Raw genomic sequence first — 22058 nt, forward strand, 5'->3', positions numbered from 1 at the left:
TATGTCTACATAAAAATTTGTACATGAATATTCATAATGGCGTTATTCATTAGCCAAAAAAGTAGAAACAACCCAAATGTTCCTTGACTAATAAATGGATAAACAAAATATGGCATATCCATACAGTGATTATTCACTCATTAAAAGGAAGGAAGCACTGATTCATGCTCAACATGGATGAACCTGGAAAATAGCATGCTAAGAGAGAGAAGCCAGACCCAAAGGGTCACATACTGTATGATCCCACTAATTCCAAACATCCAGAATAGACGAATCCAGAGACACAGATAATTAGATACTGGCGATGGCTACACAACTCTGTGAATATACTAACCACCACTGAATTGTACACTTACAGGGATGAATGTTAAGGCATGTGAATTATATCTCAATAAAGAAATAAAGAAAATATTTGGGGCTCAACCCCAAAGTTTTCCCAGAACCTGAGGAAAAGACAAAGGTTAAAGAAAAGGCCATGGAGTTTTCTGATGCCCTAAAAAGCAGATCAAATATAATAGTTACCTCTCGAAGATATAAATAAAATTCCAAGGAGTTATGTTTTAGATTGTGGCCTCTAGAAACAGAAGGATTGAGTTTGTAACTACCTTGATTCTAATTATCAAAGTAATGCTTGGTTGTTTTAGAGGTTTTAAAGATAGAAAAACATAGATAAGAAAATTATGAACTTCCCTGTTTTTGTGCTCTCTCCATCCTCCCCAAAAGGCTGGTGGTGGGAAGTAGGGGTGGTCATTGCCTTCCACATGCAAAGCCCACCCTGTGGAAGACCTTGCGTCTGGACCCTCCAGCTCCACAGAAGCCACCTGAACCTAAGTATCAAGCCAGTGCCATCAGCTCTTCCCTAACACACAGATCTGCTAAGAGCACCATAACTTTCAAGTCCTCCAGCTGCCCCACCGTTCACTCCTATTTCAGTCCTGGATTTTGAGTGCAAATAGTGTTTCCCTTAATTGAAGGAAAGAGCCCACGGCACCTAAAAAGGTGGTAAGATATGAGGAGAAGAGAGGTAGAAGAGAAACCCAACTTCCATCGAAACCACAATCCTCAGTCAATAAAACAACCCATGGTCCTCAAATTAAGATTCTCGTGAGGAGAGCCTGGGTAGCTCAGCGGGTTAGGCGTCAGACTCTTGACTTCAGCTCTGGTCCCCATCACACAGTTGTGAGATCAAGCCCCGCATCAGGATTTTTTCTCTCTTCCTCTTTTTCTGCCCCTCTCCCACTCTCTCTTTCTCAAAATAAACAAGCCTAAAAAAATAAATAAAACCAAATAAAATAAAATTTCCCGTGAATCGTATACCAGCATTTCCCTCTGGAGTACTGAATGAGGTTCAAAGTCACACTTCCCCACCCTATCGTCTAGAGTGATCTGGAGCATTCAATGCCCTCATTAGGCATCAAGAGGGGTGTTATTCCCACTAGAACATTATTTGAATGAGAATACATTGAAAGAAATTTAAAAAAAAAGTTTACAACATACAGACTCCAGTTCAAATTTTATTTGCATACAAAAATATATTATACTGGGAAAAGCATATTACTGTTTCCAACTATATATAATTAATTACAAATATTTCCATAAATGCACTTTAAATTACAGGAAAGCTATGTTTTGAGAGAAAATACAATATTAGCATGGGTCATCTGTTCTAATATGCTGCAAGCTGGTCAACAAAGTCAGTTTCACTCTCTAAATTGCCCAGAGATGATCAAAGGCTGGTTTCGGAACGAGTCTGAGAATGGCCTGCTGGTAGGTGAGTTCTCATCTCTGTCTGCTCTGGCAGCAAATTCCGTAGCTGAGTTTACCAGGGTCCTCGGAGCTTTCTGAAGCTTCTCCCTCAGTATGAAAGGACCCAGAACTTCTCCTTGTTTCACATACCTGTTAAAAGGAGATAAATAAGGTTATCATGCACTCATAAGAGTTTCCAATTCCTAGGCTTAACCAGAGCTTAACACCGTGGCAGACAGGCATCAAAGCCTCACACTTAATGGCAGGTTTCCCACGTAATGTATGTCTGATTAACTGGTACAACCGGGCGGCCAGCTGCAATTTCCATGAAGTAGGCAGGCTTGTTCCACGGGTCTCGTACAAATTGTGCTGTAATTACAATAATCTCTGTCAAAACAGGCGTGGGTCTTCTGATGCGGGATGGTATAGCAGGTAAGAGAACGGGCAAGAGAATGTAGAAAATACACAAGGACTTTCCACTTGAGATTTACGTCTGTCTGAAACAGTATGAGGAACAGGGTCATTTTTACATAACCAGCTTTGGATCTAATTTTTCAGGTTACACCTGGCTATTTAGCAGAGGATAGCATAAAACATTCCTTATGGAAAATCAACTCTTTCATTAAAAAAATTAAGACCCTAGGACAAAATTCTTCTGCTCTGTGACTGAATGAGACCCCCCCCCCCCCAAGAGTAGAGCTGCTGAAACTTTTATCCCAGAAGTCCTAGCTGATTCTTCTGGCTCCTGTAATCCTTTCCTCTTGAAACAGAGTGGGTAGATTGGTTCTCAGGGCCCCGTCTTCTGGACAACCCCCCGCCCCCATTGTAGTTATGGTCTGATATCTTCAGTTCCCAACATTTCCAGTCACATAAAGGGGTACCATTAGTGTAACTGCCAAATGGGACACAAAGTAGTGTGTACTTAATCCAGGTTTTTCACTAATTGGTGTGAGCCTTTGGCTATGGGGTCTCCCCAGGCCAATTCTTTCTTTTGGGATTCAACCCTTTAGAAGTCAGACCTCCCCAAATCCTTGGATCTAACCTGGGAACACTTCCTTGGCCCATGGGATGGAACCATCTGGCTTGTTAGCACATTGCTTTTGTAGTCAGTCAGCTCATTTCTCCTCCAAAAAGCCTGCCAGGACATAGTGATGGTAAAGCTCCAATCCTGCTCTAATAACTACTCTGCATTTTTTAAACAAAATGTCATTGTTTGCTGGTAACCTGTTCTCACTGTTTGGAAAGGCACACGGTCTACATTAATGCAAACTTGTCCTCAGAATTTCCTTCTGAGCCACTAGGGTCCTGTTTCTGAACCTAAAGGAGCCCAGTGATGTAACTTCCTGCCCCCAGGCAAGCTGGTAACTATTATGGCACTTTATCAGCGGTGTTGGTTGGTTTTCTGTTTGATTTTTTTAATACGAGGCGCGTACTCACTCGCTAATGTTCTGTCAAGATCAGCAATAAAGTCTTCTAGCTCTTTCGTGTCTCCTAGTTTAGCTGAAAAACAAGAGTCGACCTTCAGTTTCCATATCAATGACAGCTCAAGAAGCCCTCTGTTCCCAGGATTATGCGACCCCATTTTGTATCTCTGGATCTTCAGAGACATTATTTCAGACTGTCCTGTACCAACCCCAAGTGTCTGCTCCAATGTTTATTTACACTCAACTCAGACACTGATTCTGAAGATTAACCTAGACGTCCCCTTCTTGTGTTTTTTCAGTTCATCATCCCCTGTGCCACCCTCACCCCAACAACCTAGAAGAAGAATCTCCCTTCACTACCTTAAAAGTCTGAGGGGCAGGGGAGAGGAGAGGCTGGAAAGGAAGATGAAAAGTTTTGATTTTTTTGACTCTGTAGGTTTTGAGTTATCAGTCAAAAATGTCCGGTAAGCGTGGCACAGTGCAGAGTGGACACCCAGATTCAGTATTCCCACTAAGCCTCGCCTTTGACACATTCTTGTTTGTGCCACCACCCCAGGGCAATACCACAGCCCTCGGTATGAAATGAAGGAGGAGCTGCTGTTCTTTGTCAAAATGGTACAGAAAGGCAAACTGAGGCCTCCGGGTCTGGGACAGCCTCATCCCATCCAGCTGTCAGGACAAGGCAGCCAATCCTTGTCTTGATTTTGTTCCCTCTATATCCTGAGACATATACTCGTTCCTGTAGGGTTTGTCATTCATGCCTTGTCCGAAACGCGTGCCTGGATACTTGTATTAATTAACCCTTGCTGGCTGGCTACAAATGGCTCGTTGTTCTCAGCTTTTAAAGTCAATTTGCCACTAGGGCTTTTTCCTCCTTCTTTAATTCCTATCTCTTAAAGATCAGGTAGCAAATCTGGGCACGTTTTCAGCCACTTCCTAGACTGCCCTGTCTCTCTGAATTCAATAGCTCCGTTTTGCAGAGAGCTGGACAACAGCAGAGTCCCTAGTGACTGCTCAACACTGCTATGTTGAGAGGAGAATTTAAAAATCACTCTTTTGAAAAAGAGGGAAATTCTGCCTTTAATGCCAAGAGTGAGAAAAGTAATAGAATCTTCATATTTCTTTTTAACCATGTTCCATTTTTACTGCATTCTGCAACTATTTTCAGCAAGTATAATGTTTCTTGAGGAGAAAAACTCCTTTTGTTTTCAAGAGGGCACTTGTCCAATGTAACAGAACATTCAGCTCTCTAGCTGGAGACACTTTACAAGTTCCAAAAAATAAGAAACTGCTCATGCATCTTTAAAAACTTTTTAGGTCTATTAATATCACAGTAGAGACAGGCTGGAGCTGCTATTTTAAATCATGTGAGATCATGGCTTGCCTCATGATGATGACCCCCTTGAATTGCTAAATTGGTAATCTGAAAGCATTGGTTACATAGTTAATGCAATAAAAAGGATCTCACTTTCTGCAAACCCTAACTGCTAAGTTTTCAATTCTCGAACCAACCAGTCTGAGAGAGCACTGTCATTTGGCATGGTCTTGATTACACCACGTGAGAGAAAGCAGAGTCTAAAGACAAGCGTTCTTTCTCCCTGTGGATCTGGTTCCTTGCCCCTCAATTACCTGATTTCATTTTTACACTGATCAGAATCCTGAGAAAGGACAGTTCCACCTCACACCATACGAAGATGTTAGTTTTATCTATTTATTTTGCACATTTGGGAAGGGTCGGGGGTCAGGCGGAAGAGACGAGAGACCGGGAAGGGTGAGAGAAGAAGGAAACCAAAACCCTCATACCACCACTCACGAGCCTACCTTTCCGAGGAGGGACGGTGGGGGAGAGAAGAGCTGGAGCAGCGTCTGTTGGAGAATTCAGTTTTTCATCACTGAAGCTGAAGCTGTTCCTATAGAGTGAATCTGCACCTTTCAGGAAAGAAAATGTAACTCGTTCAAGATGGTCTTCAGCTCATCTCCCAAAGGAGCAAAGTTGTAAAGAAAACAGGTTGATTTCCAGATTTTATAGTCATGCCCAAAAATGATTTGAGATAGGGGTGTGTGCCTGTGTGTGTGTGTGTGTGTGTGTGTGTGTGTCCAGTCAGGCACACTGAAGGCCTTGCTTCCCTAAAAAAAAGGAGAGTGTGACGGGATGATCACGACCAGACCAGCCTCCTTTGCAACACACAGGATCCCACTGCCCAGGTGTGTCTGAGAGCCGAGCCAATGCTTAGCTATTGTGGGGTGGGGGGCTGGTTCAGGATTTTAGACCTAAAGAATCGTCTCTCCTGAAAAATGTCCCTTCTGCCCTCTGAACTCCCCGAAATACAAACATAAGGTTGGGTCCCATTACTTCAGAATCCTCCCTGACTGCTCAAGACTGTCTTTGGCCTGGTTTTCCTGAGAACCTACATTCTGAGGATAAGCTAGAGGGTCAGAGACAAATATTTCTTCCAGACGTTGTCAATTATAGACACTTGGAGTGATCCTGTGGCTTCTTCTATTGCCGTACCCCAAAGACCAGAGCAACATCAAGAGCAAGGCAAGGTCCCAGAAGCAGAGTTGTGCTGGGAGTCAAGGGAACCAGCTCAGCTACTTAGATACTCGGGCGCCCTTGGGCAAGACAGCATCTCTGAGCCTCGGCTTAGCCATCAATAAAATGGGAAGGCTACATAATCCTTAAAGTTCCTTCCAGCTCTGAAGTTCTGAGACTCTACTTCTCTAAATCCTGCCAAAAATGAGGAAACCAGCCCACAGCCAGTTCAGCCATGTGGCCATGACACCAAAAGGGAGCTGGTGGCTGAGTTCCACCCCCTCAAAGGGCTCAAAGGCAGAGCAGCCAGCGGAAGCAGGATGTGGCCTGTGAGGTCACAAAGTAACAGTCTTCCTGGCTAAAACAAAACACAAAGCCAGGCACACTTGTAGCAGATATGACCTCTGGAAAGTCTCTTCAGGTGACGGAGGGCGGCTGAATCAAGAGGGCCTGGCCAGGACTCTATTCCTCTTTGGGATTCACTCACTTGAATCCAACGACCTCCAACTCAGGAGGAGGCAAAAACTTCTTTCTTTGGTCCCCATAACTCAAAGTGAACATGAATAAGTTATAAAAGATAAAAAAGCGTTTTCCAAAGCAGAGGTTTCTCATCACACAATAATTCAGCTTCATCCCTAAAAGGCTACTGCAAGTTCTCAGACCCTACACCTGGCTCCCTTTCCTCCCACCCTCCTCTGACCAGGTGGCCCCAGTGCCGTCTTATCTTCCTGACCTACGCGTTATCTTGTCCACTTTTCCAGACATGCCCAACTCTCACGATCTTTTCTCCCCTCAGAGGTCCAGCCTAAGTCACCTAAAAGGACCACAGTCACTTTTCAGGGCTTTGGTGATGAACACCTACTGAGATCCAAAATACCAAACCCCACACATAATATTTCCCCAAAAAAATGTTCCTCAGAATACTGGTCCTTGGGAAAGAAGAACCGTGTATGTGATCAACTAAGTTTGAGAAACACTGAGCACCTTTGGAGACTCCTACTGGGTCTTCCGGCTTCAATGTCCCTGAGAAGTCTTGTTTCTCCAGTTTAACTGTGGGACACCTTTTTTGTGGCAGCCCATTAACATGTCTCAGGACACTTGCACAGGAACTCAAATGGGGAAGCCCTTCTGCTTGCTTTTCCAGCTGAGCCCACCCCTAGAGCAGTCTGGATTTTCTCAAGGGAAAGCCTTTCCCTTACATACAGGAAAGCGGCCGTGTCCATGGCAGACCTACGGCAGGGCGTCACTGTTTGCCACCACGCAATAGGTAGGAGAATCGCCACAAATAGAACCTGAGAAACTTGTAGGGGAAAAGATGAGGTAAGACCCAGGGGCAGGAAAACCACAGAGAGCCCTGTGGAGGCCGGCTTCGTGCCCAAACCCCTGAGCCAGAAGGAAAGAACATGAGGCGTTTGGCACATTATCTTTGGCTCTGAGGACACCTGACAGCATCGCTCCCATCCCTGGCCCAGACCGCCGAACCCAGAGACTCGCTGGCCCAGGCTTCCGTGGCCACACCTCTGGTCTCTATCTCTCAGAAACACTTGGCCCTTGAGAGCCAGTTTCACCAGCATACCTCACTCCACCCAGCCCTGCACCACTGGCCCTTGCCCTGACTTTGGACTTCATCCCTATTCTGCTCCAACTTTCAGCAATTTTACATCCACATACAGCCATCCTTTGGGGGGAAGGGACACACGCACACACGGTTTGTTTACCTCACAGGCAAGTAGACCAAATGTCATTGAACTTTCGGGGAAGGAATGACCTAGACAGGAAAAAGGCCATTGCAAAATGGTAGGAAAAAAAGAATCCAGTGAGGATTCAGGAAAAACTCAGGTGGTTTGGAGACTCTGTACAGAATGAGTCATGGTACTGGGATGTTGTCACTGTGTACCTCTTAGCCTTTACAGCCTGGTGCTAATATGCCTTTTTGATCCAAGTATTTTCTTCAAACTCAGAAAATATATAGACAAACTGGCTGTTACTTGCCTAATAAATTCAGTTGCAAATCAAACTTGACATAATCAGAAGTTCCTCTTACTGCTAATGAATGGGGGAATGCTACTCCCCCAATGAGGGAGAGAGAGAAAAAAAATTCTGGCTACAATATCTACCTATATATATATATATATATATATATATATATATATATATATATATGTATATATATATATATATATGTATATATATATATATGTATACCCCTATATAGATATATAGAGATAGATAGATACACGCAAACACACACACACACACACACACACACACGCACACACACACACACACACAAGCATGTCAACTTAGCATACACTCACTTCCCCACTTCCCCTCTCCCCCACACCTCCTAACCAACCACACACACAAGTTCACACAGCAGCTCATTGCCACACCTTGATTCCTCTCTCTTTCCATGAGTTTCTGTGCACAATCTGAGCCAGACCTAACTCCAGGCTCCAAAATATTCAACCATCAACAGGAAGCGAACCCTCAGCATCCTGAAGCCAAACCTGCCCACAGTTCAGTCCCACCCTGTGGTAATATTCTACATACGTCATTCATGAAAAAGATGAAAAAAAGTAACTTCAGGAAGCCCAAAGCTACCACAAGGCCCAGCAGAAGCTGCCACAGTAGAGCCGTATGGGATAAGGGGCCATATGACAACCGCGTGGCCCTGTGCAAATCACTTCACCTCTGAGCCTTAGTCTCTTCCTTAGCAAAAGGTAAATAGTAAGCTAGCCACTCCATGTATGATATGTATGATTTTCATGATTTTTTTAATTAATTATTTTAATGTTTATTTTTGAGAGAGAGAGAGAGAGATGTGAGCAGGGGGGAGGGGCAGAGAGAGGGGTAGACACAGAATCTGAAGCGGGCTCCAGGCTCTGAGCTGTCAGCACAGAGCCCAAGGCGGGGCTGGATCTCATGGACTGAGAGATCATGACCTGAACTGAAGTCAGACACTTAACCGACTGAGCCACCCAGGCACCCCTGGTTTTCGTGATTTTATTCTAAAGTTCCTAGTTAAATGGAGGATAACCTGTCCAGGAGAGCAAAGGGCCCCACAGCGAATGGTTAACAAGCAAGATTCTGAGCCTGGGCTTCCTCCTCTTCTTTAGATAGCAGCAAAATTCTCAAGAGAGGCTTATCTTCTGAGGCACCCTCGAATAAACCTCCCTAAAACAAACCACCAACACAGAAGTGCCCCCAAGCTCTAGACATCACTTTCCTTTATCCCATAAAATTTCACTCCATGGACTTTTATTAAGCAGCCTCAATGAACAAGACTTCACGGTAGGCATTGGGGTAGATCAAAAGGTAAGTAAAGCCTAATTTCCTGTTCTTTTCACGCCTCTGGAACTCTATCCCTTGCAAAACAACAGCCTGTTAGTCTGATAAAATGATGGCAATGTGTTGCTGGCTGATAGCATATTAATGTATTATGGCCCCACCCCAATATCAGGTGGTGCCATTAAGAGGGGTTCAAGGACACAATCAGTGATGATTTGGGGAAGCTTAGCAGGTGATAAGACTACATTTCAGGGCTCCACAAAATCTACTTCAATCAGCTCTAAAGCCCCATCTCACAGGCATCTCAAAGGCCCATTAGAAATGTCCTTGGCCAGCCAACTTGGCGTGCGGAATCCAGGATCCTCAAACTTAGGTACCAAGTTCCCTAAGACACCATCAGAAGAAATGTAAGCATATTCAATATACAAAGATCTAACTTTAAGAGCACCAACAGAGTTTGAGAAACTCAGCTGTAAAAACAGAAGCTTGTTTAGAAGGTAGTTGTGCTCTTTTAGTTTGGGGGTGGGGAGAAAGGTAATTTAGGGTTAGCACCAACATGTGCTACTCCAGAGGGAAGTAAAACCACAGACAGTAAACCTTGCCCAGAGCTCCTGTAAATATAGAACAATCCCACACGTTGAAGACAAGCAAACTATAGTAATTAACTGAGAAAAAGAAAGCCTTGGACCTCTTTCCCTTTTGCCACAGTGAATGGTGGTGGGGAGGGGTGAATCTCCTCCACAAAATCTAAATCCTGAAAGCCTCACTAAAAGTAGGATAGAGTAAGAAAGAGCCCTTTTCCTTTTCACCAATATTGTCCCAGCTTCCCTGACCGCTGGGTCCCTTTGGACACCTCTCGAGATCTCCGTCCGAGTGAGACCTGTCACCCATCTGGAATTCCTAACAGTGCCAGGGCAGCCCGAGAGCTCCTAACTTCTCATTCTCTCAAGGCTTGAACAAGTTCAGATTCCAGTCTCTGGATCTCCTATGCCAAATCAGCCAATATGCTACCTGTCATGCTAACACCCACTGTCCACAGGGTACCTTCTCCCAGGGCCAAGCTGGAGCAGACTAGGAAAAGATATACAAATGTTCTGGTCTTGCACCTGCTGAAAGAAGCCAGTTCCTCATTCCCTAAAACGGCTCCACAACATCACAATATCTCTTGCAGTCCCAGCAGCCTTCAGACCCTTCCTGTTAAGTAGCAAAACACTTCCTCTCTTCAAAGGAAAAAAGGTAAGTGAAATCCCAATACAGCAGAGATAGGAGTTCATACCACCATTTAAAGTTCAAGGTAATACTGTAAACTTCATATAAAAGCATTCAGTGGAAACATAAATTAACACATTGGCTAAAACTTGGTAATTAAAGGGGCGCCTGGGTGGCTCAGTCAGTTGGGCATTAGTCTGACTTCAGCCCAGGTCATGATCTCAAGGTTCACGAGTTCAAGCCTGCATCAGGTTCTGTGCTGACAGCTTGGAGCCTGGAGCCTGCTTCAGATTCTTTGTCTCCCTCTCTCTCTGCCCTTTCCCCATTTGTGTTCTGTCTGTCTCTTCCTCTCAAAAATGAATAAACATTAAAAATTTTTAGAAAACCAGTAATTATGAGTTAAAATTTCATTAGACATATTTGAGAAATCATGGTGTACCTTTACAATTTTGAAAATACTGAAAACAATATATTTTTTTAAAAGTTAAAACCAAAGAAGTTTACAACCCCTAAAATCCCTCTAAGGGTCAAGTTTGAACAACACTGCCCTTCCACTGCTGATGTTAAAACTGCTCCCACTAAAGTGTCTGAGATCTCACCTGCTGGACCGAAGTCTGGGGGAAAGGAACCAGCCTGTTTTGATCAACCCCTATTTGAATGCCATCCTTAATGTGGAGTTATCTTGCAATTTTCATTTTGGTCTTCTTCACATCTTTGGAGGACCTCCCCCTCCCACCCCATCAGTAGGAACAGGAAGGAGTATTTCTTTTCTTTCTTTCTTTCTTTCTTTCTTTCTTTCTTTCTTTCTTTCTTTCTTTCTTTCTTTTCTTTTCTTTTCTTTTCTTTTTTTTTTTTTTTGAGAAAGAGAGAGAGTGTGTGTACAGGGCAGGAGGTGGGGAGCTGAGAGAGAGAGAGAGGGAGAGAGAGAGAATCCCAAGCAGCCTCTATGCCCAGTTGGATCTGACAGAAGGCGTGATCTCACAACCATGAGATTATGACCTGAGCCACGATCAAGAGTCAGACATTTAACCAACCGAGCCACCCAGATGCCCAGGAAGGTGTATTCCTTTATAAATGTCCATTCTTCTCTCCTAACTTGCTTCTTTGGGTGGAGGGAATATCTATGTTTCTCCTTTGTATGCAAGCAACCCTAATGTTTTTTTTTTTCTAATGAGAAAAGGAAGGGTTCTTCAAAAAACAGAACTGCTACTTTGAGCCATCTTGGAAGGTGGATCTTCTGAGTGATAGAGCAGTAAGTTGCAGGCAGAGTGAGAATCAAGGTACTGCTGGTTTGTAGCTCATATGTAACATTTGCATGCAAGACACTGGCTCAAATACATCTGACCTATGTGATAGAGCCTGGTGTATGCATTTTAATGTCTTCTTGAGAGCATGAAACAGTGATTTTTTTCTTCCTCATCATGAGCTTATGGATGTTTCTAACAGTACTACTAAATAGCATCCTTTCCATTTTACAGGTGTAGAAACCAAGACCCTCTGGACCCAGCCTGATGACGACTGCCTTGAAGAGACACAACCACTGTTGATAAACAGGTGAATGATTTGGGTCCAATGGGACTTCAGGTCTATTCCTGAGGACCTGGTTCCCATTCCAGCCAACCATCCATGGTGACAGAGCAAGGTCTTAGAGACAGCTCACGCGGTTCTGCTGTCTTATCAGAAACATGGAGATAACAGTGCCTATCTTATAGGACTGTGGTAGAGGTCATATGAGATAACACAGTTAAAGCCCAACAAAGAAATCACTACTGATAAGAGCTAATAAATAATAACAATAATCATAGTAAGGGCTTGGTAAAACTGAGCTGCTCTTATTATCATTATCCTGGTATGTCTCCCTTTTGGCGGCCTAAATCTCAGTAGGATCTACTTCTCTCAAGCACTCTCTTCCTCAGAAAAGCATTGAACAGACAAATACGCATAATAAATGTATGTGCTCAGTACTTGGTGGCAGTTAAGATACACACAGTATGCTTCCTTAAGAAATTACTGTTTAGATATACACTGATTCTGCCAAGACGATTTCTAACCAGTCTTATGGGGGATAAGCTACACATTTATAAAAAGGACAAATATCATCTGGGCCTTCTTTATACCCTCCCCATTACTCTCTAGCCACCAAACTAAGGGTTAGCTGAGCAGTTAGCAACAAGGGCAGAAAGCAAAATGCATGCACGCACATACACCCCAAAAGAAACTATAGATTATTCCAAATTTCTCCCCCAAAACCATTAAGGATGGGTTTCTGAGTACCCTCTCTTTGAGGCCCCTGAAAACAGGTCCCAGATCTGAAACCCTACCCAGAGGGAGCTGCAATCACCCAGGATGGGCAAGTTCAGACCACATCCTAGCCAAATGAGGCCCTGTGTCAGAAAGGACTTGTTCTTTGCAATAGTGGAGTACTGGACAGTCTGTCCCAGCTTTCTTTCTTGTGGGAGAGAGAACTTGCACTTGATGAATAACTTGCTCCATGATCCAGCAAAAGAAGACATATTTAAGTTTGGCCACAGCTTTGAGACAAATTTCAGAAGTTTTGAGATTTCTCTTTGAAATTGAAAACAAGTGGTCTGGTCATTAGCAATCAAGTCCAAAAATGCAAAACAGAATATTAGCAGCACACTATTCCATCCCTGTTCACTTCAAAAGCTTCAATTAAATCTAACCCTTGGGCAGGACTGCCAAGGAAAGTCATGATGGACCTCAGGTTTCTGACTCAAACCCTGAACAGGGTGTCAAGCACTTTTATTCATTCTCAGGAGGACAGCTCATGGTGGGGTCTGGGACCATATCTTTGCTCTGGAACAAGGAAGAGCTTCAGATTTCAAAAGAAGAGAATCACAAGGAAAGGTCCTTGGGTCATTGCTTTCACTTCCAGAGTCAAGGGCAGCAAAGGGAGTGACATTCGTGCTGGTAACCCATCTAGGGGGTGAAGTCTCAAGAATAAGTCAGAAAAATTTAAATTCGCTTTGAAAAATAGTAAGTCTTCCAGAATTTGAAAACCAACAATTTGAAAAGTCACCAAATTTGCTATCTGATACCTAAACAGATATCCATAATCCTTAAAGACCACTTGTTCTCGAATTAAAAAACAACAACAAAAAAAAAACCCAAAAAAAACAAAAAACAAATTGGCTACTTGCAAGGTTGTTTAAGACAAAGAGACCCTGCGGTAGTCTCCCTTCTGAGAAAAGCCGCCAGGAAGCACCTCTGTGCCCATCTGCTCTCTGGCTCCTTCTCCAGCCTGAGTGGGGGTGGGGGGGAGCTGTGGAAGCCAGAGGTCCCGGCGGTGGACCTGCCTAAAGGAAGAAGAACACTTCCGAAAATACTCGAGCCCCGCCGTGCCAAGGAGTCTTTCAAAAACCGCATGCAGGGCACCAGCCGGTCTGGGAGCTCGGAGCCAGAAGAAAACGCAAGAAGTTATTTCAAAAATCCCAAGAACAGCGGCTTATGAAACTTCTGGTTTCACAAACTTTTCGGTATTGTGCCCTCCCATGTCTCCCTCCACCCCCATTCCTGTGGCACTTTCTACACATACTCTGAAAAACATGCAGAGAGAGAAAAGGGCAAAGGAAGGGAGGGGAGGTAACGGTGGGAAGGCCTGGCTTGGGTCCCGGGAGCCCGGTCTGGCTGAGTCGGGGCAGATGCTTAAACCCTCCGGCCTCAGGACACCTGCAGGCAGCAGGTAGACCCGCGTGCCTCCAACAGCCTTCGCGTGACAACCCGGGGGTTTTGCCTCTCTGCGGGCGTCCTAGGGACGGCGCGGAGCCTTAGGGCTCGCTTGGCTGGGCTCCCCACCCCTCGGCTTCCAGAGAAGCAGACTGAGACTAGAGCCCCTAGGACCCCTGGTTGGGAGTTCCCGGCGCTCCCGCGCCTTCCCCGGTGGGGCCACACTTACTGTCGGAGTCGCTGAAGCCGCTGCTGTCGCTCACGCTGGCGCTGCTCCGCCGCTTCATGCGCTCCAGGTGCTCCTCGTAGTGGAAGTGGCGCTCGTGGAAGGGCGACGCGAAGTCGGCCAGCACCGCGTCAAACTCGCACAGCGCATCCGTCAGGTCCCCGGCGGCCGCCGAGTCCAAGGCCGGGGCTGGGGACAGGGATGACGGACTCAGGTGCCGGGGCGGGACGGCTATCCCGTCCCCGGGCCTGGAGGGGGCCGCCACCATTCCCCAAGATAACTAACATTCAGCGCGCGCCTGCCGAGTGACAGCCACGCTGTCACTGCCCGTTGCTTATCTTTTCATACTCTCAACCATCCCCTGAGGCGGTGGTATGAATCGTGCCCGTTTTAGAGATGGGGAAACTGAGCCTCCGCTGAGTGAAGCTGCAGACCAAAGGTCACCCAGCTAATCCACGCGGCCGAACTCTTTCCCACGCGCTGTAGGGTACTTGTGCCCACGCTCGTCCCTCGGGGGCGCGTGCGAACGGGTAAGCGGTGGCAAGACGGGGTCAGGCTGCGCCCGTTAAGTGGCCCCAGCCAGGCGCGGGGAAGGCAGCTGAACCCGCCAGGGGCAGGGTCACGCAGGGGAGGATGGGGACCCGCGGGAAAGGGACGCCCCTGGATCCCCCGCCTTTCGCCCCCCACCACGTCCGCGGGGCCAGGGCTTTCAGGGTCCCGCACTCACCTGCGGCCGCGGCCGCCGCGGGGCTGCTCTGCGCTGCGGGCGGCTTCATGGGCAGGCTCGGCCCCGCGCGCGCGGCGGAGGGTCCTAGGAGGTGCTGGGCTCGGAAACGGTGCAGCCGCTCGCGCCCACGCCGGGGCTGCTCCGGGCCGGCTCTCGCGCTCCGCGTTCCCGCTCTGCCGGCCGCCCTCGCCCGGCCGCGCTCCCGCCGCGCAGCCTGCAGCACGGTGCGCACGCCCGCTCTTTCTCCCACCGCCGCCACCCTCCAGCTCTGCCGTCTTATAGCCGCGGGCGGAGGCGGGCCGGGGCGGGGCCGCGAGGTCTGTCCCAGCCGCCACGCGGGGACGCCCCTGTCCCCCAGGCGCCGCCCTCGCCACGCGCCCGCCCGGGAACCGCAGTGACGGTGAGTTGCCGGAGCCCGGGTTACAGCCCCAAATATTTACTCGCCGCTTCGCCCGCACGCCCTGACAACCCCAGTCGCCGAAGTGTCTCTGTCGCCACCGGAGCCCCAAAGAGTTTACGGCTGGGCTGGAGCTCCCCGGCTTCCTGCCGCGCGCCCTTAACCTGGAGCCTTAGTTTCTTCAGCTGTGAAATGGGAAGTGCCGAGCCTCTAGCGTTTGCTGCGAAGAATACAGTAGCCCTAGGAGGCCCAGACGGGTGGCGGAGACGCAGAGGGAGGCTCCCGTGTCCCCACCGCATTTCCCCAGGGGACTTACTGATTGTAGGCAGACTGGAGAGAGAGTAGGGGACGAGAAGGGACCGAAGTCGTGGAGTCCACGCGGTTACAAACCTTAATTGCTCCCATCCCGGAGCCCGGAGTTTGACCTCAGTCCTGGGCTTTCACGCCAGCCCCGACTTTATTCAGGAAGAGTTTTTTCACGGGAAGAAATGACTGCGTAAATGCGGCGCATACCCAGCGCCTTTCAGTGTCCCCAGACCAATGGGCCACCCTGCCCAGCCGCCTGGCGGGGGAGCAGTCGTGACTTTGAATAACTCTCCTTGCACTGCCCCTTGCGGCAGCCACTAGTCACAGGTGACTATGTTATATATATGTTATATATGTTATATATATGTTATATATTTAATATATATTTAATATATAATATAATATTATATTATTATTAATATTATTAATAATATTATTAATATATATTATATATATTATATAATATAATATTAATTAATATTAAATATATGTTTAATATATATTTAATATATATTATAATATATATTTATATATATTAATATATATTTATATATATGTTATATATTTAATATAACAGCTGAAATAGAATACAATGAAAAACTCAGTCCCCAGGGCTCACCAGACACCTATCAAGTGCTCAACACCCATCATCTCAGAAAGTTCTATTGGACAACGCTGCCAGCGTCTCTGACCCACAAAACTGACCTCAGAGGGAAGAGAGGCCTCTTCTTACCCCCCTTTCCCCGTTATGAAGAGCCTCCTAGGTCAGGTCCTGGCATTCCCCATTCCAGCCCCTACAGCGACCCTGAGAGGTGGAATTAATGCTTGTTTCACCGGTGAGGAAAGGGAGGCACCAGAGGTCAAGCAGGTTGCCAGTCAGTGACAGAAAGGCAGGTCTGTCTGGTTTCGGAGCCACTTTGGGCTTTACCACACCCTCCCTTCCTCCACAGTGTAAGGTGAAGAGCTGAGCCCATAGGAGAAAGAGGCTCCAAGGAAGGAAGCAGATAACCAAGGTCCTTGAAGCTGCAGGGCAAGGCATATGCATCTTTCATTTTACCTCTTTTTCTTATTTTTCCCACCTCCTTAAATTCTTTGTTCCTCTCTTTTCCTTCCTCTTGACTTGCCATGCACCCAATATGGGTGATGCCCTGGGCTAAATGGAGCAGCAACCAATCTGGAAGCTGAGGCCACGGAGCTGCCCTCCAAATACCATTCTGCCTTCTTTGGGGGGGGCTGGGGTGCAGGGAGGCTGGCGCTCTAGTCCAGCTCATGCGTGATGGCTCAGGGTCCCTGTCAGCTCAAGAATCAGCCACACTGACCTTCAAAAGAACCTACAAAACACCCCACTTTTTAGCAGCCACACCAATTTCCTGAGAGAGTGACCGTGAAGATAACCTTGTATCCACTAACACAGGCTGGTTGGTTGTTGTCGACTCACCCCCGTGTTGGGGAGATGGCTGGGCAGAGGGCCCCTCTAGGATGGGTATCACTTTGGCTATGGAGAACTACTGCTCTCTCTCTTTCCTGATTGTAAATTTTAACATAAAGAAAATACAGAGAATTAAGTAATAGCACTCTATACCCACCACTGAGAATTAACACGTTAACTAACATATTGTTATTTTTGCCTTGGATTTTTTTGTATGTGTGTGTCAAAACTGACATACAGTCAAGTGCACAAATCTTGAGTGTATAGTTGATAAAGTTTCCCTATGTATACACGTGTGTGATTACCAACCGGATCAAGATACAGTATTTTGTCAGCACCCCAGAAGCGTCCCTATGCCATTTTCTATTCAATAGCACTCCGTTAGTAAACCCCTATGGTAACTCCTATTCTGAATTCTGTCACCAGAAATGAGTTTTGCTAATTGTGAAACTCCTTAAAATCACACCGTATGTGTTCTTTTATATCTGGCTTCTTTCACTTAACGTGACGTCCTTGAAATCCATCCATATTGTTGCAGTATTAAGCCGTTGTCCTGCTGGTGGGCAACTTGCATTGTTATTTTGCTGTTGTTGCTCCTGTAAGTGGCTGTACAATAAGTATTCTTGGGCCTCCTTGTGTACATGATGAAGAGTCTCTAGGATGTATATCTAGAAGTGGAATAACTTAGTTGGTTTGATTATCTCTAGTCATCCGCTAACATAAACAAAGGTGCTATGAACAGCCTTGCAGATTTCTTTTGGGGCCCATCCTCACTTCTCTTGAGTTTATACCTCGAAGTGGAATTTCAGAATCACAGGATAGGCATATATTTAGCTTTCAAAGATACTGGGAAACAATTTCCAAACCAACAGTGATTGAATGAATCTACACTCCCCGCAATGTGTAAGAATTCCAGTTGCTTCATATTTGTGCCAACATACGATATTGTTAGACTTGTTAATTTCAGACATTCTAGTGACTGTGTTGTGGTACCTGACTGTGGTTCTTCCTCTCTACTTCCTCCCCCTCACCCTTTTCCTCCTCTTCCTCCTTCCCCCTCCTCCCACCCTCCTCCCCCTCTTCCTCCTTCTCCTCCTCCACCTCCTCTTTTTCCTCCTCTTCCTTCTTCCTCTTCTTCCTGTGGCTTTAATTTACACTTTACTAATAAGTAATTGACCACTTTTTCATATGCTTCAACTACATTTAATAAGAGAAATATAACAATATAGGTAAGGTCGCTATCCCCTTGGTTGTCCTTCACAGCCCTATCCCCTTCCCTCTCCAGAGACAACCACTACCATGAGCTCAGTAAGTACCCTCCCAGTCCATGTTTTTATAGTGAAACTAAATTTACTTATATGTTTACAGAAAAAAATGCATAGTATTGCTTTATGTGTTTTAAAATTTACATAACTACTTTAATGCTGCAACATGTTTGTTTTCACTCAACATTGTTTTCACATATGTTGATACACACAGATCTAGTTTCTCCACTGAATCTGCCAAATAGAATTCCATTGAATGACTGCAGACCAGTTTGTATATCCAGTCTCCAGTTGATGGACATTTGCATTGTTTCCAATCTTTCTCTGTCACAAACAATGCTTCAGTTAACATGCTCTTACCTATCTCTTATTGCTTACATGAGTCCACCTCTGTGTTTTTTCCTTCTGTAGAACCAGACAAAAGACAAAGGTTAGACCTCTAGTCCACTGAGCCTTCTGGCTTGTTCCATTTTCTATTCCAGGGGCTCCCACGGTCCCAGCCACATGGCCATATTGACAAAGATGATAAGTGACCTCACTGTTCAACTGTGATCTTATCCCTTCCTGAGGAGAGGTGGGGGATATGTATTTCACCAGCCCTGAACCTAAATTAACCATACAGCCTTACACTAGGATTAACACACTTTTCTGGTTCCAGAAGGCCATTTGGTCACATAGGTCTCCTTCTAAAAAAAGACTTGAGGCAGCTTTTTGTAAACCAATCACAACTGGATGTCCCATCCAAATCCTCATAGTAATGTGCCAAAATTAACATGATGTGATGAAGGTTAAGGGTCTTGAGGTGGAGAGATAACTCACACAAATCCTTAAAAGCAGAGAACCCTTCCTGGCTATAGTCAGAGGGAGATGTGACTAAGGAAGAATGATCAGAGATACTGACTTTGAAGATGGAGGAAGGGACAACAAGCCAGGAGTATGGATGGTCTCTGGAGGCTGAAAATGGCAAGGAAAGGGACTCTCCCCTAGAGACTCCACAAAGGACACAGCTCCACCAATACCTTGACTGTGGCCCACTGAGAATACTTACCGGATTCCTAACGCACAAACCTGTAAGATAATACATTTCTATGGTCTTCAACAGCTAAGTTTGTGGTAATCAGTTACAGCAGCAATAAGAAAGAATCTTCTCTGACTTTCTTTTTTTTGAGAGTTGATTCCAGCTTACATTTTTTAAATTCCTTCAAACGAATATTGTCCTACTGTTTTTGTTGGGTTTTTTTTGTGTTTGTGTTTTTACTCATAATCTTTCTATCTCTGCCAATCTGTCTGTGCTCTGTGGCTGTCCTGTGGCCCTCTATTTATTTGTGCTGCCTTTTCTCTTCTGCTTGGTGTATATCTCTCCAGTTTGTTTTCTTTAGGCATACATTGGTGCATATGCTTTAAATAGAATCATGCCTTATATGCTGTTTATAACCTGTGACCATAAGATCAGTCCCCATGTCTTCAAATATTGTTTCTCATCATTTTAATGGGTATGTGCATAGACTACAATTTAATCAGTTCCCCATTTTCCACATTCAGATTATTTTCACTTTTTCATTTTTACAGATGATACTTTGATGAATATTTTAGTAGCTATATATTTAGGCTCATTCATGATTGCTTCCTTAAATAAAGTCATGAATTTACTCATGGAATAAATTCATAAATTGCTGGGTCAAAGAAAAAACAAAATTCTAAGTCTCTTAGTATGTAATTTCCAACCAACCAACACAAAGATTATACTAATTAAGTTATAGCTTCTGCAGAAAATACAAGGTAATATTAGCACATCCGTTTCCTTTAGATACTCCCCTCCTGACCAGTCTTCAGAAATATTAATATCCTGAGCTGTTTTCCTAAGCAAAAAATTGTCAATCAAATACAGTGAGCTCACATGTTAACAATCTGATGCAAACGAAGTACCTCCTCTCTAAAATGTCACCTTTATTAAACTAGTGCTCTGTGAAGTCACCTTACAATATAGTGCCTGTTTTATAAGAGCACATTTGTTTGATTTCAAGGTCCCTATGTGGGGGTGGGCCCTGGGGGCATTCCCATCTGCTTTTGTGCTCTGATTCTCCCTCGCAATGCCGCAATGCCGACTAAGCACTTTGTTTTCAACCACAGGGTCTGGGCTCTGCATAGCTATACCATGCCTTTTAGATTAAATCTGAGTTCTTCCTTCGCGTGGATGCTTTATTCTTATAGCGAACAGGGCACAGAGTTCAGAGAAGGAAGGTCACGTTTTATAATGTTTCTTAATGTCTTAAAACTATGTGCCCCATCTGTTCCAAGTCTGAAAGAAATCAAAGTTAGGCTTACAGAGAACCAGGCACAGGAAATCAATCAATTAATTAACCATTGTTGAATGCCAACAATGTGTAAGGCAACAGGAATAAGCAAAATCAGAGAGTAAACTTAAAATACATTAGTAAATATTTTACTTTCCTTGAGTTTTACTTTTCCCTGAGTATTAGAGGAACGTTTAAGGTTGCATTGTGTTTTTCTAGATGTTTGGCTTTCGCTTAGCCTGGAAGAAGACTATAGTAGCTTTTAAACTCTCCTGGTTTCGCTCAAAAGATGCTTTTCAAAATTGAGGAAATTGAGTTTGCCACATGAGTATTGGCTCTATGTGTTTCCTCTTCTATGAAAATGTCTTTTGCCTATTTTTCTACTGGGTTGTTGTCCTTTCCTCTTTGATTTTGTAGCAATTCTTAAGCTATTTTTGATAGATTCTTCGTTATATGTGACATGTCTTCTCTCAATTTGTAGCTTTTTACCTTCTTTACCATGTCTTTTGATGAATACAGGCTTTTGATTTCATTCTAGTCAAATTCATCACACTTCTTTTTTATAGTGAGGTTTTTTTTGGTGTCCAGTGTTTAAGAAATCCTCCCCTACCCCCAAGATCTAAATATATTTACCCATATTTTCTCCTAACAATTTTCAGGTTTTTGCTTTTGACATTTGAATCTCTAATCCATCTGGAGTTGATTTGCATGTCTGATGTGAGATTAGGATCTGACTTACTTTTCACATGGATAATCATTTTTTTCTGTTCCATTTATTGAGTCCCTTGTAAATAATCTAGGAAATGCAAATCAAGACCATAACAAGATATTACTTTACGTCCATTCGATTGACAAAAATTAAGACATCTGGCAATACCAAGTTCTGAAGAGGGCAGATCAATAGGATGTCTTACACGTTGCTGGTGAGAGTAGAAATTACTACAACTGCTTTGGAAAACAGTCTGGCATTGTTTTGCAAAGTTGGATTTCATATACCCTGCCATCATCCCACATTCCATTTATAAACCGTGGACAACTCCAGCGGGTGCGCACCAGGAGAGAGAACCACATATGTGAATCTCCACTGCAGCTCTCTATTACAGCAAGAAATGTGAAAGCCTAAACTCCAGTGTTCAGGAGACCAGATAGGTAAATGCTGGTGTGTTCACGTGATAAAATATGACATAGCAGTGAAGATTAGTGAATTACAGTGGCCACAACAAATGGATGACTCTTAGTAATAGAAAACGAAATGGGAACAGTGTCCCCGAAGATTATACATGGCATGATGTCTTTTCTATAGAAGTCATAAACAATTAAAACTAATCATTATATGGTTTGCGTGCATGTAATGTGTGATAAAAAAAAATTTTATATCAAGAATGAACAAAATACAAAATTTGGAATTGTGGTTACATCATGTGGAAGGAGTCCAGGGTAGGGGGTAAATGGGCCAGGACAGCGCCATATGGAAGATGGAAGTTATGGTCAGTGTATTCCTTCTCTAATTGGATAATGAGTTCA

At 44.7% G+C, this 22058-nt stretch overlaps 1 protein-coding gene across 1 annotated transcript; it reads right to left on the reverse strand.

The window, feature by feature from the left end:
* Positions 1–1501: 1501 nt before the first annotated feature.
* Positions 1502–15098, reverse strand: RGCC (regulator of cell cycle). The gene is made up of 5 exons (XM_023251933.2): positions 14844–15098; positions 14120–14305; positions 4992–5099; positions 3184–3246; positions 1502–1896 (listed from the first exon to the last, which is right to left on the reverse strand). The coding sequence occupies exons 1-5, from the start codon at positions 14890–14892 to the stop codon at positions 1889–1891; spliced, it is 414 nt and encodes a 137-aa protein (XP_023107701.1). The 5' UTR covers positions 14893–15098; the 3' UTR covers positions 1502–1888.
* Between the last annotated feature and the right edge of the window lie 6960 nt (positions 15099–22058).

This window comes from Felis catus, chromosome A1 (assembly GCF_018350175.1).
Source record: "Felis catus isolate Fca126 chromosome A1, F.catus_Fca126_mat1.0, whole genome shotgun sequence".
Lineage (NCBI taxonomy): Eukaryota > Metazoa > Chordata > Mammalia > Carnivora > Felidae > Felis > Felis catus.